Source organism: Mixophyes fleayi, chromosome 4 (genome assembly GCF_038048845.1).
Source record: "Mixophyes fleayi isolate aMixFle1 chromosome 4, aMixFle1.hap1, whole genome shotgun sequence".
Lineage (NCBI taxonomy): Eukaryota > Metazoa > Chordata > Amphibia > Anura > Limnodynastidae > Mixophyes > Mixophyes fleayi.
The window spans coordinates 133,643,015-133,661,232 of NC_134405.1; the positions used below are offsets into that span (position 1 = coordinate 133,643,015).

General features: G+C 40.0%; 1 protein-coding gene across 2 annotated transcripts in view; it reads right to left on the minus strand.

The window, feature by feature from the left end:
- Positions 1-18,218, minus strand: part of VPS13C (vacuolar protein sorting 13 homolog C) — a 218,151-nt gene that overhangs the window by 89,284 nt on the left and 110,649 nt on the right. For both annotated transcript variants that reach the window (XM_075208356.1, XM_075208355.1), the window contains 11 exons: positions 15,783-15,919; positions 15,500-15,656; positions 15,223-15,302; positions 14,134-14,193; positions 13,572-13,740; positions 12,815-12,931; positions 12,090-12,193; positions 7,679-7,846; positions 3,006-3,307; positions 2,650-2,797; positions 2,260-2,407 (listed from right to left, as the gene is read on the minus strand). In XM_075208356.1, the coding sequence (XP_075064457.1) occupies positions 2,260-2,407; positions 2,650-2,797; positions 3,006-3,307; positions 7,679-7,846; positions 12,090-12,193; positions 12,815-12,931; positions 13,572-13,740; positions 14,134-14,193; positions 15,223-15,302; positions 15,500-15,656; positions 15,783-15,919 (1,590 nt within the window). The remainder of the gene's footprint in view (positions 1-2,259; positions 2,408-2,649; positions 2,798-3,005; positions 3,308-7,678; positions 7,847-12,089; positions 12,194-12,814; positions 12,932-13,571; positions 13,741-14,133; positions 14,194-15,222; positions 15,303-15,499; positions 15,657-15,782; positions 15,920-18,218) is intronic.

The window sequence follows — 18,218 nt, forward strand, 5'->3', positions numbered from 1 at the left end:
TGGGTGAACATAATTTGCTTACCCACCCCCCATAATTTTAACTAAAATACTAAATTACATTTAAAAAAAAACCAACATGTGTTTCCCCGCACTGCCACAGACATTGTTTAGTAGAGGGGATCTTTGAATTTAATCAATTATCCAAAAAGCTCTGCCTTCAGTTTATCAAACACATATAATGTGATCCATGTTGCTAAAAAGCAAAATTGTGGCCATCATTTAGCCTGCTGCAAAACATTGCTACCATTTTTACAACTACTCAGGGCCACATCCTGAGAGAAGGAAAGTTAAATGTAATAGTTGTCCTGTTTGACTATGTCCTGACAAATTATCTGCATTGAGGACAGCATTAGCAATACATAATATAATACATAAAAACCATCAAGAAATGTTTACTTTATTTCTTCCTGTTTACTTATTTGCTTACCTGCACTCTAGAGTAAAACCCACACTAGAGGCAGCTAAACCTTTTGTGCCTTAGCCTGAATGCTGTACTTTCTGTGAATTTTATAAATGATCTGCGGAGTTCCTGACCATTCAACTGCTCACCACTTTGACTGCTCCATGAGTCAGCTCTGACAAAAGCGGTTAAGTTGCTAGCTGAAAACATCAAAATATTGGTCATGGTCATATAATAGCTATGAGACTTCGATCTAGTACACTCTCAGTATTAGGCAACAATGCCCTCACTTGCAGATCTTATACACTGCTGCCATATGGTCCATGGCAGATTGGTCAAGGGAGAGTTGGTAGAAAAGATGGGTAAGCTGATGATATGCTTTTCTACCTCGCTGACCTGGGTCTTTCTCTGCTGTAAACTCTGCAGATTATTATGAACCTGGTTCATACTTGAGCCTTAGTATGAGCTAAATTTAACATACTGCCAATAAATTTTTGCCACTGAGACAATAATGCAGACACTTGGTTTTTGGGAAAGTGGAATATTAATATACTACCGGGAATGTGCAGATAAATACACTATTATAGCACAATAGCAGCCTGTCCGACAGCAGACTAATCCCAAACACGTCAGACTCACTCCAGAAACATCAGCCTGGACCACATACAGACTAAGATAATTAGGAGAGATGTAGATAAATGGAGCAATTAAGCCATTCCAAAACCTGCAGAAGATTCTTTTTTTCTTTATAGAGCTTGGCAGTTAAAGCACACATTGTAAAGTTTCTCATTACACCTGTGTGTGACCCTGCAAAAATGGTAAATATCCAGCCAATATAATAGCCTGCTTCTGAATAGAGTACATACAGTATTGAATAAGTCACATGCTCGAACCTTGGTCAACTACCAGGAGTCCCATAAAATGTCACCTGCAAATAACAAGTTACACAATTATTCATGTCCTAATGTATGATGGGCCCAGGCAACTTTATATAGCTTTTTTTGCATGAGTCCCAGAGTCAGTGGGCACTGGGAACAGACCATCAATGCTATTGACTTCCTGGTCCCTCAAGTATTTACCTAACTACTTCTGCCCAACTTTTACATTTTTCACTAGGCTCTTCTTAGAGGGCGCAAATGATAACGCAGTCACAGAGGCTTGTGCTCTTAAGGAATGGACTAGAATGTTAATGCTATACTACTCTATAAAGAAACGGATATAAACGAACAGATGTTGAAATATGTATGACAAACCCTGGCAGAATTCTGTGGAAAATCCAACTACTGCCTGCTCCAGCACAGATTGTCATCCATGAATTTCCCAAGCGACACCCTAAAACAACTGTATGACAAAAATAGTCCAGTGTGTAGGTGAATACTTGGCACAGTACACACACATCACCAAACTGTAAGCAATATTTGGTGTTTTTCTTTCTGAATATTGGGTTTCTGAATAAGAGATTCATTACCTATATTCACATCGCGAAATAAGTGCAAAAGTCCTCTGAAAAACTGACCACTATTCCTGCGTGCCATGGATTGGAAATATTCCATCATACGCAGTGGTGGAGCTACCATTGGTGCAGCAGGTGCAGTCGACCAAGGCCCATGGGGATAATGGGGCCCTGTTCCAAGCTTCCCTGCACCAGAACCCACACTTCTGATCATATGTATACATTTATCACAATACTGTTTTTAAAATAACACCCTCCTTTTAACACTAGAAGCTGAAAGTAGTAAAAAGCACATTTTCAATAAAAATGTATTTTTGCAATAGTTGACAGGTCCTTTGCCAGAGGCATTTTTCCATAAACGTGCCGAACAACAGTATGTTGTTTACTTCCCTGGAATGTAACCTACCTGTTTGTTGACCAGATGTTTTCGTCTCTTTTACAACTCTCTCAACAGCATTGGATGTTGGCGCTGTACTCGAAAGTGATGGAGTCTCTGCCAGGTTCTCAAAAAGGATACTCATTAGGACAGTGAGGTCATCTTGACTCAAAGCAATCTAGAAATAAAGAGCAATTACTCTCATTACTAATTAGACTATTTTATATAACATTTGAATGAAGTAACTGCTCACTTAGGAACATACAATCCAGTCTCTTATGCCGAAACCACACATGAATAATTCCAATCATTTAGGTGCTAATCAGTATGTATCAGTGGTGCCATAACTAGACAAACACTAGGTGTAAATGTCAATGTTTGTTTAAATCTGAGGAATGCCAATGTCTTAAGTAACCCTACCTGCATGGGTTTTAGGTCTCCATCAATCTGAATGGCTGGTATCTGGGAATACCAAGATGAAGAAAGATTTCTCTGTACAGAGACAAGCAGATTAACTGGCTGTAAAATCTCTAGCTCTGGTTGGGGAGATCCATTTTGAAGTGTTGTCCTGCAAAAGAAAGAATGTAGGTTTTTATTTAAATACTTCTCTTCAACTAAAGGCTGATCAACAAAAGGTTGTAAATAATCCCATGGTTATGGTGGTCATTGTATAACCATTTAAATACTGGAAACTGTATTTTACATTGCTCAATTGACAGTCCCTAAATAGACAATAATTGAGTATTAAATTGGATGCCATTTTAACACAATCATACCTTGATAACTTCAATTCTGTAAGAGTGATGTCCATTTTGTCAATGACTGGAGGAAGACAACCGTCTCCAGGAACCAAGGTGAAGTGGTTTTGGACTCTTATCAATCCTAAATCTGCAACAATAACATTGGTGGAGACTGAAGACTGGGGGATGTGGATAACTGGAGCTTTAAGGTTTATGTCCATGGAGAGGCGGAAGCTCTTCTCTGCAAAGTCCTTCATGCTAGATGCAGCTTTTTCTGCAGCCTGAACGGTGGCCGAACTTACAGCTTCTCTAGCTGTCTGGAAGGTGCTCATGAAATTCTAAAGAGAACACAGCAACTTAAGTCAACACACAAACACCACATGTAAAATTCACCAAAGCAATGATTTCTAACACTTTATGTTGACACAGAATGACATTGCTTTCACGTGGTTAATGTTTTCGTGACATAATAGTTGTTTAAATATTGAAATTAATAAAGCAATTTTGAACACATTTCAGCAAATTAAAAAATAAAATGAAAACTGTGCTGAAAAGTGCTGTAAGTGGGAGGAAATCTTGTGATATTTTGAGACCATTGAACAGATTTATGTTGGTACAGTTTTTTCTAATGGTCGTGTATTTTATACTAGATTCGATAAAAAACAGGCAACTAATGTAGAGATTGAATGAGTGAAGCAGCAGTGGAAGAACGATTTGCAAGGAAAATGAATTAAGCCTTCTGCAACGAAACTAGATTGCCTATATATCTCTCTCTCTCTCTACACGCACACCTCTCTCTCTCTCTCTCTCTACACGCACACCTATCCCTCTCTCTCTACACGCACACCTATCCCTCTCTCTCTACACGCACACCTATCCCTCTCTCTCTACACGCACCCCTATCCCTCTCTCTCTACACGCACCCCTATCCCTCTCTCTCTACACGCACCCCTATCCCTCTCTCTCTACACGCACCCCTATCTCTCTCTCTCTACACGCACCCCTATCTCTCTCTCTCTACACGCACCCCTATCTCTCTCTCTCTACACGCACCCCTATCTCTCTCTCTCTACACGCACCCCTATCTCTCTCTCTCTACACGCACCCCTATCTCTCTCTCTCTACACGCACCCCTATCTCTCTCTCTCTACACGCACCCCTATCTCTCTCTCTCTACACGCACCCCTATCTCTCTCTCTCTACACGCACCCCTATCTCTCTCTCTCTACACGCACCCCTATCTCTCTCTCTCTACACGCACCCCTATCTCTCTCTCTCTACACGCACCCCTATCTCTCTCTCTCTACACGCACCCCTATCTCTCTCTCTATACACGCACACCTATCTCTCTCTCTATACACGCACACCTATCTCTCTCTCTATACACGCACACCTATATATCTCTATACACGCACACCTATCTCTCTCTCTATACACGCACACCTATCTCTCTCTCTATACACGCACACCTATCTCTCTCTATACACGCACACCTATCTCTCTCTCTATACACGCACACCTATCTCTCTCTCTATACACGCACACCTATCTCTCTCTCTCTATACACGCACACCTATCTCTCTCTCTATACACGCACACCTATCTCTCTCTCTATACACGCACACCTATCTCTCTCTCTATACACGCACTCCTATATATCTCTATACACACACCTATATATCTCTATACACGCACACCTATATATCTCTATACACGCACACCTATCTCTCTCTCTATACACGCACACCTATCTCTCTCTCTATACACGCACACCTATCTCTCTCTCTATACACGCACACATATCTCTATTAATCTATATCTATATTTATCTATATCTATATATAGATCTATTAAACTTGATGGAACATCTTGCCGATTTCACTTACCAAATATCTTTCTCACAAAGAAACAATGGTGTCTGTGCTGCATTGCAGGCCATACACATGCTGGGTAAGTAATGGAAATATCTCCATTACTGAGTCCCAGCTTCTACAGGAGGTACATAGGAAACCATACAGAAACAGTGACCATGGCTTCCTAAAGACAGCTGTCAATCAGAACTGCGCTAGATGTACTGTGCGGCCATTTGGCAGAGAGCGTCAGACATTTAAAAAAACAGATTATACCAATCCACCGCAGAAGCGGAGGGGGGACTGGGAATCACGATATTGGCCGCAAAGGAGTGCATACTAGGAAGACTGCTGTGGAAGGAAGTGTATTCTGAAACAGAAGCACTGCAAAACAGCAGTTATTACCCGATACCAAGGCAGATAACAGGGAGAAAGATCCAGTACAGTGGAGCAGCCCAGATAGGTGATAGCGGGCTGGAACCACAAGAGTCCCTGACTGCCAGCATTATGTGAGATGGCTACCCACTACGGCTCCCTCTGAACGACCCATCACCCTCTTCTCAGGTTACAGTGGGGGACCTCACTTACCAAGTTTGGCCCTTTATTTGCGCAGAGGGGTCTTACAAATACCATGGTGTTTATAGCTGCCTAGCTGCGCCCCAGGAGAAGGGGCTGACATTCGTCCATACTGGTCGACTCTCTCAAGGCAGGTTCAAGCTGCATGCTAAAATCGCATCTTACCCAAGGCCCTCAGACATTGGCTAGAAGCCAGGGTGCATTCTGACAGGGCAGGCTTATTTTCGACCACCACTGTATTCCAATGCTTGTAAGCATGAGGCTTCTTGGGCAAAAGGTCTCCTACTTCGTGACACTCCCTTACGGGAGGTTCCAATTCTGCTCATTCCGGGGTATATAGTAAGCAAAGGTTCAGCCTCCCCTTTTCACTTGGTATCCCAAATGCTACGATTACCACAATCCTATCTAAATGGGAGCTTGAGACAGGACCATCTGATGACAGACAATCCCTTGACCCCATTGGACATGGAACATGGTGACTAATAATGCCAGCCTATGGGGCTGGAGAGCAGTGGTCCATCATCATGGGGGTTTCAGTATCAGACTTCAGCTATCTGGTCGTTGAGCAGGTTTCTACAGATATGGTGTGGACTATAAGACCATGTCACTAACAGAGCGGGGGGCTCTGTCAATTTTTCAAGCGTTCCAGTCCTTCAGTCCAAAAATGCCATGGCCATGAAATGTCAATTGACAGGGTGGGACCAGGAATGCCAGAGAAGCGTTAAATTCCAGGCTTCGTCCATTTAGTGGCCTTCTGCCTCAGAAGTCCTGCTGGGAATAGGTTCTCTCCACGCAGATCTAGAGACCCTGTGCTGGCAGTGGATTTACCCGATATACATCTCAGGGTGTTTCAGAGTGGTCACCAGGAACCGGTTTCTACTGCAGGACCAGGGATCTTTGCAGACTGAGGTGGACGCCATGGCCATGCAGTGCAAGTCCCAAATGGGACACTCCCGTTCCTCCCACTCCACTAGTTACTCAAATCTCTGGAGGGTCTATGAATAAGGCCCTTCCAAGAATACTAGTGACTCCAGCTTTGGACGGTCCAGGGCATTTTTCTCCAGAATAGTGGATATTTTGTAGCAGGCCAGGACACCAGTTACTACCACAGTACCACAGGGTGTGGAGTACTTAAATCAGGGGGTGCGCGCGTCTGGTTAATCACGTCAAATAACCGTTTTTCCCATTCCTCGCTTTAGATAGATGGCCTGCAGGAAAGGCCTCGGCTCAGTCCCTGAAGGTTATGGCGTCAGCTCTCCCTCACGCACTTGCTCTGTTCAGTACCGTGGATTATGATGTGTCAATGTGTCTCTCTAAGGGTTCTGCACACACCTCTATGGCTACTTCTGAATAACCTGGGTAGTCTACGGCACTGGGTCCTTGCTTCCCTAACATCTTCATCAAAACCTTGTAACCAGCTGAAGTGTGGTTCCTCATGTGATTGTGGAGTTCCTCTTGACTAGGACTTTGGTGTGCAGGATATCAGGCTTGTGACCTCTTGGCTCTTTTATGCAATGACAGAGCTGTGCACACAGTCCCTTAATTTAGCAAATGGTTTTCTTTAGATGTGGTTTGGGCGCTCCATATTATGTGGCGTGGCCATCCGACATTCTGAGGACCGGGTTCTGCTCATGTGGTTCGATGCTGAAATCAGGGATGGCTGGCTACTAAGAAGACCATCGCCAGGAGGATCTTCTGTCCGACAGGCCTATGTCCGTTAAATCGGCCTACTCTGTCGGGGTAATTGGGCTGCATGTAATTGTGCTTCAACGGATCAGCTCTGCTTTGGAGTTATGTAGTCCTCTGGCTGTTTTGTGGACATAGGCACAGTAGTGACTAGGTGAACCTAAGGACAATGGTTTTGGTCACAGTTTTGTGTGCCAGGCTATCAGAGCGTTCTCTCCCTTAAGGGGGCTGCTTCAGAACGTCCCCATGGTAGCAGTTTCCCCCAGATTGGATGAAAGAGAAAAGAGGATTTTTATACTTCCGATAAAATAATTTCTCTAATTTCATCTGATGGACACTCAAAAACATTTATCGTACGTACAAAAATCCTCTTTTATACTATTTTAATATATGAAAAACTAATTTCACCTAGAGTTAAATTAAGTCCATATACTCTAGTTCCCACTCATAGAAATGTACTTTATAGAAGCATTAAAGGCATATCATTTGCTGTAGTGTCTGAGGATGAAATTTCTGAATCAAAACCGCTTTACAGTGATTTTACTTTAAGTGCAAATCAGTAGCACAAAACACTGGATGAATAAACTGGGTACTCACCAAGAGAGACATGAGAAATTTATGTAAATACACAAAGTGGATACAGCCGACTCGGAGCATGATCTTGCCATCTACTGCAGACATATCTGTGTAAGCAGCCCCTTCTGTGGCATCTGGGTATAATGTCATCTGTAAGCTAAACACCTCTTCTCCCAAAATGTAGACAGTCTAGATAAAGTCCATAGAAGGATCATTATTTTAATTGTGTGAAAAAAAAAAAGGAAAACGAAAAAAAGTCTACAATACACAAAGAGCACACAACATGACATATGAACTTAAAGAGACTATTTGCTTCCTATTGCGCAGACACATCATCATCATCATTTATATAGTGCCAGCAAATTCCGTAGTGCTTCACAATTGGGAACAAACATTAATAAAACAATACTGGGTAATACATACAGACAGAGAAGAGGGCCCTGCTTGCAAGCTTATAATCTATGGACACATACATTAAGTTACAAAAATATATCACAGGGAGGACACGAGCAGCATAGGCCCATACACTAGCATGTTGCACCTTAAGGCATAATTAGTATGCAACTCCTTTTCCACATGATGCACTCCTAGGCATGTCACCGAGTTAATCAGCCCTAACCCATCATGCTTAGGAAAGGCACACATTTTTTCTGACTTATTTATACATCTCTTTTTCATCACTGCCTTTTCTTGGCAGTTTATCTGTCGCTTAACATCTTAAGCACTATGGATTTGTCCTTGCCACCATATTCAGAGGCCCACCAAAGCCTTATGTGGCTAGAAGAGCCCTAGGTAGGAGGTAAGTATGTTACTTGTATATATTTTTCACCACCATCCTCAGCAGCACCCACAATGTCACACGTTATCTCCCGGTCATTCATGACCAGCCACTGCTTTTGTGTCCCTCAAAGGAGGCATTGTATTACACTGGGTGATGGCAATGAACTCTCTCTGGTTAGTCTCATAATGACACAGATTTGAGTCCATTTCTCTGTGATATGGCCAAAGTTCTAACGCATTTTAAGGAAATCTCTACCCAGGAGCTATAAAAAGCCTGCTCCATGACCAGTCTAGTCTTTCTATATCTTTATAGTAAATCCAATCTGATTGAGCAGAAAGGATGAACCCATAGGCAAAGATGAAGTCCCTGGATAACCAGGAACAAGAAAGTGCTCTCTTTACTTTGCAATATAGCTGTTCAGACCAATTACAGATCTGTGAAATTTGACCCTGCATATGTAATTGGCCAGCATAAAACCTAAAGATGACAGGAGACCAATGCCACAAAGATTTAATTGGTAATCACTATCAATACTAAGGTGCAATATCCTTCTCTGCCTTGATAAAAAAAATAGGGGCTCCCAATGCAGCTTCATGAATTTACATCGAAATGACCCTAAGAGCCTGTTAACATGGTTAGGTTTTATGCTGTATACGGTACAAAGGACACATCACACATTCGTAATTTTACTGGGTCTCTCTGTGAAATATTTAGATACACTACGAGTTTATAAACCCATAGTGTTTAATAAAATTATATTCTTGGATTCTATTCATAAGCAGTTGGGTGTTTTTACCCACCCATAAATGATTCCTCATATATGTTTTTAAAGTTTATAATTATAAAGTTTATCATTTATTAAATATCACACAGTGCCACCGCTGATTTCCTTCCGAATGGCCCATATCTCATAATTGTAGATTTCCTTCTTTCAGTCTGTTTAACCTTAATGTATTGAACCTGGAATTACATGGGACCGCAACTTAATTAACAAGCAGACTGCTAAACAGGATGCATTTTGTTTTACCCCCTTCAATAAACATGAACTGATGGAGAACAGTTTAATTAGAACTCATTCTGTTATGAGAACAGTGCTTCCTTGATGTTTAGAGATTCTTCTTAATTGCTTGATCAGCGCTGCATGGGCTAATCAGCCTGTAATGAGTCAGACAATAGAAATACAAATTTCTTTCCTTACACAAACGAAAATGATTTATATATATTTTTTGAAACTTGTTAATTAAGTTTTGATATATGTATTGCACAGACATTTATTTCAATTAGATACTATCTGCCATTTGCTGCTATTTAATTATACAGTACAGATCTGTCTTTCATTTGACTTTAAATACAAGTGTTTTTAACTTCTAATTTCAGCAAATATAATGATTTTAGATGTAAGATGATTTATGAATGATACTGCAAGTTATGTTTTTCAGTTTTTAATACGCTCCAATCAGAGCACGAGACTAAATCCGTCTACACTAGTTTCCTGAAAAAGCATTAACATGGGGTACTGGAGTATTTTATCTGTCAATGCTGAAATTGGTACTCGTAATATTTTAAATTAAGTTCTAATCACCAAAATATGACTGTATCCTCTTCTTAAACAAATGTGTGTTTTTTATTCATTTGTAGAATAAATCATTTAATCGCCTTTACATCTACAATTCATTAGAAAAGCCTTGACTAAGATTCTGTTTAGGGGAGTGTAACTTTATCTCATGGACTTAGATATATTATGTTGGGGAAAAAAAATCAGTTGTATATTACCAGTTGTTTTTTTGGGGGGTTTTTTGAGCACACTTACACAGTGGATTATCTATTTAAGGGGTGGGCAACAGGTGGCTCCCCCAGAGAATAAGGCAGATCAGTGGCAGCTAACTTCTGTATCACATGACCTCCTGTGCACAGTGCTGAGAGGTTATGAGGCATAACAGGGAAGGAGGCAGTGCAGAGCGCCCTCCCTCCATCTGCGTGGTCCCAGGAATGTTGGAGGGCTTTAGATGCTGCCCATCACTGATACATTTAGAAGAAAACTCTCTGCACAGAGTTCTAGAAAGCTGATTAGTCACCTTAAGTAGGTGAGCACAATACATTTAATTTTGAAGTATTTGGTTTTGATTACACTGGGTTTCCTCCGGGTGCTCCGTTTTCCTCCCAAATTCCAAAAACATACTAGTAGGTTAATTGGCCGCTATCAAAAATTGACCCTAATCTCTCTTTCTGTCTATGTGTATGTTAGGGAATTTAGACTGTAAGCTACAATGGTGCATTGACTGATATTGAATGAGTTCTCTGTAGAGCGTGGCGGAATTAGTGGCGCTATATAAATAGCTGATGGTGATGATTACACTATTTGTTGTTTTTCTTTCACCAGTTTATATCCTGGATGTGAGGAACTGTTTGTGCACACACATATACTGAATATATACCATGAATACATCTAGGTTGGATGAGTTTGAAACATCAAGATTTCTTTCTTTCACATATTGGTATGACATTACACACAATATTGGCATTTTATATCGATATGAGGTCCTTTTGCACCAAATTCAGAATAAAACTTATGTGAAAAAGCTTAGAGTTATATGGCCTGACTCATCAAGGTACGTATCTAATGATTTTGAGCACATCATACGCAAAATCACTCTGCACCTGCCCAGAACCGGGAGATATGGCAGTGAACTCAGCCCTGTCTGCTGCGTCGAACACAAAGCACATTTACTACGGACTATGATTTCTGGGAGTGAATGGGGTAGGTAAGGAGCATTTTGTATTAGTCAATGTACAGTCAGGGGTGTGCCAAACTCAAGTGCACGTAGTCACTTCTGAATCAAGCTCTGGGCATCGTAAAGTTCCTTGTTTTTCTACCGTATCTCTTGCTCCAGCTAAAGAGCTATTCCAAGTCCTGATCAGTAGTGATGGGTCTCGTATGCATTCTATAACATGTGTTTACAATCACGAGCAACTGTAAAAATGTATTTTACGTTAAGTAGACATTAACAAAAGCCTAATAAGTGTATTTCAGTGGGAATATTTATTTTTAAAAATAAAGGCATTGATGATAACACAGTTTAACAGGTGACATTGGTGTTTTTATTTCCTGTACATTCTTTATAATCCATATAGGAATTGAACGTATAATGTAGCATCTTGTGTAGTAGGCCTGTCCCCAAATTCAAAAGCCACTCGTATTTTGAGATCTGTGCTTAACGAATTTGGGAGTACGTGTGGATAATACTAAATGCGGATTGCGCTCAGAATACGTGCCTTGATGAATCAGGCCCAGTGTCTTGGATAAGAACAATGATTAGATGAAAAAAAAAATACAGATTGTAAATATGTTGGTATGTTTTTTGTTCTTTTTCTTTTTCTCCAAACAATGGGTCTCAAGATGTTCTAATCAGTAAGATGACAGATAGTGACCCACCTGCAGCACAACTTTAATTTGCTAGGCAAAATTAAAAAACAAAAACTTTTCAGATTTGTTCTTTTTATTTTTTATCCACTACAAATGCAACAACACTTGTCTATAACTTTGTCATTATAAAAACTGAGATGGATTTTTAGAAGAACGTTGACCTGTATAAAATGATACCTAACAATTGTGGTCATCAAGTTATTTATGTATTGGAGGCATTGTTTTACCTTTTGGTGAATGGTTTTAGGATCCACATTGATGACAACAATATCTCGTAGACGGGCAAACAGGTCTTTCTTTTTGGCCTGCACACCAAGTGAGGCGTCCATACCTGTTGGCAGGTAAAGAGGTGAATAATGACTTGTGTCAAGCCCATATGTATTTATGTGCTGCCTTAAGTCACCATATATAAAAAGGCCCTAAACAAATATATGCCAAACTCATGCATCCTAGAATAACCCCCCCATATCTTATTACACAGTCAAATGGTACCCTCCAACCACCAAAATTAAGAGATATAATCATATGCTAAAAAGATTTGCAATGTCCTTTTTCTCCATCACCCATCCTTCACATTCGTGTTACATACAGCCCAAACTTGCAGTGTTCACTGGTAAAGTAGATCATCCAATGTAATTGTCAAACTGCATTGTAAAGAAAAGGAAATAAGTAGACTAAGTGAGTTCTGATTTTCAATTATATGTACTCTAACAACAGACTTGCCGGATTCTATTTTCAGTAAAAATAGGTGTTGATGTTTACCAGGTCACTCTGCCATGTAATGTGAATAAGACCTGAAATAAGTATCTTGTGACTCAAAATATTAAGGACACATTATAGCCTTGGACTGAAAACTGCACTGATCAGAATGTACAGTACAATTAGAGAACCCCATCCCAACAAATCCCACAGAGCTATATTGGTCTTTGCAACACTGCTGTTATGGACTTACCTTGGATCTTAATATCTGCAATGTTACACATTTGGTCACAAACAAAAATATTAAAGGCATTTAACTTGGCCGAGAGTTTCAAGTCAAAAATATCTTCCTCCATCAAGCCAGAAACAACTGAAATAAAATACATATTGCTTTTCAGAACTTTGGTATTAGCGTTTCTGCTGCAGCAGTCTAAAAACAATGAAGCTGAGAGAGAATGCAAAAACTCAATGAGTATTAAAACCCCACACACCAAACACTTTTTAATCTAGTGATAAGCATTTAGAGCAGGGCTGTAAAGTTTGCACTGCTTTAGGGGAACATTAGATCATAGTGCACTACCCAAAATCTGTGATAGCTTGGATCTGACTTGATGAATTGGTGGGTGGTACTGGGCAATCTACAGACGTCAATTTAAAGAAAAACAAACAACATGATGCTATTGTGCTCTATATTGTGTAGATGCTTTCAAATAATTGGTAAAAGCAGTTTCAAGATTCATTTGCTTTTATACAATACACGTCACTGTTACTGTACAATTATCTGGTAGTTGAAAAACTTATTAAAAAACACTGCATTGATTGTTTTCTGCATTTTTAGTAATATTTTTACACCTAATCAAAGCATTTACCCATATTTGACATTGTTTTATTGGGTGCAATCCCAGTATCTCCAAGTACATCAGATCCCTGGTTTAGCACCATGCCTACTGGTGGCTGGTTTTGTACCCAGCCTTCCTTCCAATGCTGTGCTGAGTCACTACAAGACTTACCCGTGCCTGGCTTAGTGTCTACGCTTTTCTCTCCTTCAACAATAGATTTAGATTCCTTTGCTCTCTCAGCCACATTGGCCTCACCAGATGGGATAGCAGAAGACAGGAAATTCATCAACGATAGCAATGCTTGAGTGTGAAGAACCAAGTCTAGTGATGACATGAAAACCTGACAAACAGAAACAATGCACAATAAATAATTGATTAAATATAAAAACAGTCTAAAAGCTAAGAACTAGTGACTATTAATGATAATATTGTATAAGAATATAGGGAAATGATCCCGAAATTCATAAACCTATAACTTTATGCCATTTATATTTTTAAAGTAATGTAACATTTTAATGAAAACAAATACAATTAATAGAACTAGCATCCCAAATTAATGTTCTATGGATTAAAATGAAAAGTGTTAATTGTAAACTTTTTGCACGGTAATTAAAATTGTGTTAAAATACACAGCTGCAAATTGTTTAAAATTAATTAATTTAATTCAGCTGTAGTTTTATAAGTTGTCAGACAGGAATTTTTTTTTTTAAATTATTCATTCATACATACTTACACTCAAAGTCTGCACTGTATTGTTGTGAATGGTTTTAAAATCCGGCCCATTGCGGTCTGCCTGAAATAATTAACACAGGTAATACTTTCAAAAGTTAAAAAAGAAACTAGAAGGCCTTTAATTTGTTCTTATCTTAATGTTAATATTCATGGTCTTTCCCACCCTTCTACTGGTGAGTCACATTAAAGCAAGGTATTTGTTGTAAACTTTAAAAGATTTTTTTGTACTTATTAAATCCTTTTTACCAATGCTTTTAGGAGGGTACATATGATGGATCAGCTCTACCATCTAGGAGGCAGGGCACTGTAAGAAAAGCAGACCCTTGTGAGAGGAACTTGTTGAAGGCTTTAGGATCCAACACAAGCTGGAATAACCCATCAGTCTTGGACACCACAAAAAGTTTGGATAAGAACCCCTGAACCCTCTGGTGTCTGAATGGTAACGACAAAGGCAACTTTACACTTTCAGGGTTGAAATTGAGGTTGCTCAACATTCAGCTACCCCACTTCCAGTCAGTGAAGTGACCAGGACAAGGGATGAACCCTTAAGTTACAGAGGGGTTATATGGCCATAAATACCCCTCCTCAAACCCAGCCACGGACACAGGTGATGTGAGGGAGTTCTATGGTGGGAGTGTGCATATGGAGCAGGCACAAAGTATACTACAGACATGTTCCAAGACACAGCTTCAGATTTCCCTCTGTCTATGAGCTGATCCGCCAAGAAATAGAAAAATACATCATTAAACATAAAAAGTAAATAAAAGTTATGCACACATAGACCTGTGCCCCTCAGCTATGAATGACCATGGGGGAAATCTAGCCAGAAGCAGGAGAGATAGGGCAATTATAGGGAGTGGAGGCATAAGCTCTCCTTCCAGTGCCCTGCCCTAGAGAGTGGAGATTACTTGTTCTCTGTGTCCCCCTATTGCCAAAGGAGAATATCTATATTTTATTACTGTTCCCTGTAATAAACATTATAAGGGAAGGCTAAAACAAGCACTCCTTAAAAGTTTTTTTTTCTTTTATAATGAGAATAGTACAACAAAATGTTGCATCACTGGGATAACAGAAAAAAACATTATAAAACCTTTGTATATTTCATTTTTAGAAGATGTTCATTGGTGTCATCAGAAGAATTGATAAGAAGCAGAGATCCTCCAGTGGGACCTGTGTGAATACAGAAGAGACAACATATGACTCCATAAATCAAACCAAATGGATCAAATTTGACACATTATTTAAAAAAAAAAAAAAAAATCTGTATACAAACTGTGAAATTTCTTTAATGAAAAATAAGTAGCAATGTAAACCAAAAATGGCCATCATCCTCCAAAAACTAGTTAACACTAGCGTTATATTCTCACCTGGGAACTCATTGCATGTCATGCTAATCTTTCGGAGATACAAAGTTGCAGTCATCTCATGGCTCCCGACTCTTGTCTCTGCTCCGAGATGGGACACCTGAACAACATGCAGAGGGGGAGCACTTCCTCTCACCTGCCTCATCAACTGGACCACAACCTATATAAAGGGACACCCACAACACCGGTGAAAATGCATAGCCTTATGAAATGGTTCATTTAAATATACACATAGGCAAACGTTTATCAGAACTGTAGTAAATGAAGATTGTTATTGACAAGCTACCTCTTTAATTTCAAAATTAAGCAGAAGACTCAGTTCACTTGATGATTTTACTGCTTCAGGTCCTGATGAGATTTCACAAACCTCTTTCTCTGTTGTCATAGTGGTTTGTAAAACCTTCTGCTTAAATTGTACGTGACCTGTAACAAGAGATGATGAAAACAAAACTAAACATGGTTTGATCAGAAAGTTTAGGTTGTTTAAAAGCACCCATCAGGGGACTCAATATATTACTTACAGCAAATGACAAATAAATATTCCTTAGATACTGACACAAAATAAAACAAATTGCCCAGTGCCAACAAATTTAAAATAACATTTCTATATAAAGATCAGTTACAGACAGGTAATGGAAAGTTCTGGCAGCTACTTTTCAGAAATGGAAACAAATATACCTACTACTGAGAGATCGAAAATTTTGCTGAATTATCATGGAAAGATACTGAAGCATCTAACCTTGGGAAAGTTGCAGGAGGCACATATAATAACGCTTAATAGTGTGCATATATATTGCTTAATAACGCTTAATATTGCTCATATATATTGCAAGCTCAGAGGAAGTATTTTGTATATAACGAACAAGATACATGTCCAAAAATGTAAAAAAGAAATGGGCAATTTTTTTTTTTTTATCAATCTCTGGTACTGCAGGAAGTTCTCTATTTTGGAATAAGGTGTTAGAATGTTTGAAAAAAAATTTAAGATTACATTATTGAAGGACCTAATCCTGACACCCCAATGAATCTGGAAAAAAATATTGCCTTCTCAACATATTAAGCCAACCTTGCCGGTTATATTAACAGTTGTAAGGAATGACATTTTATGTTAATGTACATCTCCCTCACCTCTCTTTTTGAGTGAAGTGAAGCCAGAGTTGTTAGAAATCATTTTCTTTGACTAAAAGGCAACATTCCCAGACATTGAAAACGGGGTAATGCAATTTTATTCCAAATGGGGATCATATATAGCACTGCTAACAAGCGAAACACAAAACAGTATTATGAAGGTATTTGAACCCACTGTTTTGTATTACAGAAAAATTAAAATAAAATCGGCCAAATCAACCAATTTCAATTGCTTATAAATTGTTTTCCCTGTGTGCAGAGAGATTGCAATAGCATGTCACCGCTAATGCGGTTGCGTGTAATTGCTTCGTAGTGGGGAGATGTAACCGTATCGCTGCTTGTTTTACTATTATCACTGTTTCGTCATTCCCATAGATATTAATTTTTGCAATATAACATACATAGGCATTTCTAACGACAAGGCTTCCAGTCCAGTGTCGGACTGGCCCACAGGACTACCGGGAAAAATCACCGGTAGGCCCCTCTGCCTTACGGCCACACCCCCTTCTAGAAGTGGGCGGAGCCCATGCAGCTCACATGTTCGGTATCCCTGCTGCCCTCCCCGGCGTCCCTGCTGCTGTGTGTACAGAGTGCATCTCGTCTGCTTGTTATAAACCTTTGTAATCATTCTCACTGCTGACCTGGTGTGGAGAGTTCCCCAATCACCATCCTGATATCACCAGTGTTACACGCAGTACGTGTGCCCAGATCCTGCCAGCGTGTTAGACAAAGGAGCGTGTGCCTGCTGGGAGACCAGGTCCATGGATTCTTGTCAGATATTTCCAGATAAGGTTTGACCACAGGGAACAGTTCCCCCTACGCACATCAGACTTCTTGTCAGTAAGTGTGTTACACACAAACTGTCTGAGCGTGAGCGGAATAATAAAGGGAATACTCGTAGAATATTTAACTTAAACCAGGAATTAATGTATGGCTGCTGAACATACGTATCCTGTCATCCAGCCAGCAGCCACGTTCTGGATCAAAGGGGGGGGCTTGTAGTTTCACAACACCTTGAGTGCCACAGGTTAGCCAAGCCTGATTTACTGGAACAATCCCAATTTTTGGTGACTGTTCTACCCAATCTAAGGGGCAGGTCAAGACTGTGTACTCTATATACACACTGCATTCTTTATATACTACACTATGGTACTAGCTGTCCTTCGTGAGCTGACCACTCCCCCTCTAGTGTCTGGTCCCGCCTCTATGATGGCCGGCCACACCCCCACTGGTGGGCCCCTAGCATTGCAGTCCCCCGGTGGGCCCTTCATGCCCCAGTCCGACACTGTTCCAGTCTTCAAAGAGGTCTTAGGACAATGAGAATTGCTCTCCTATAGAATTTGGTATTTACTCAAAAACTATCAATACCAAGGCTATACTAACATAGACATTAAATATACTTAAGCTGTACCAATATTTATTTACTAAGTCTTTTGTCCAGATTCAACACTACCCTTGGGATGTTAAACATTCTCTATTGCAGAGGTGCCCAAACTCAGTCCTCAAGGGCTACTAACAGGTTTTCTGTCTGTAAAAACAGGTGTGATAATTACTGACCCAGACAAATAGATTAACTCACTTGTGCATAAGTAAA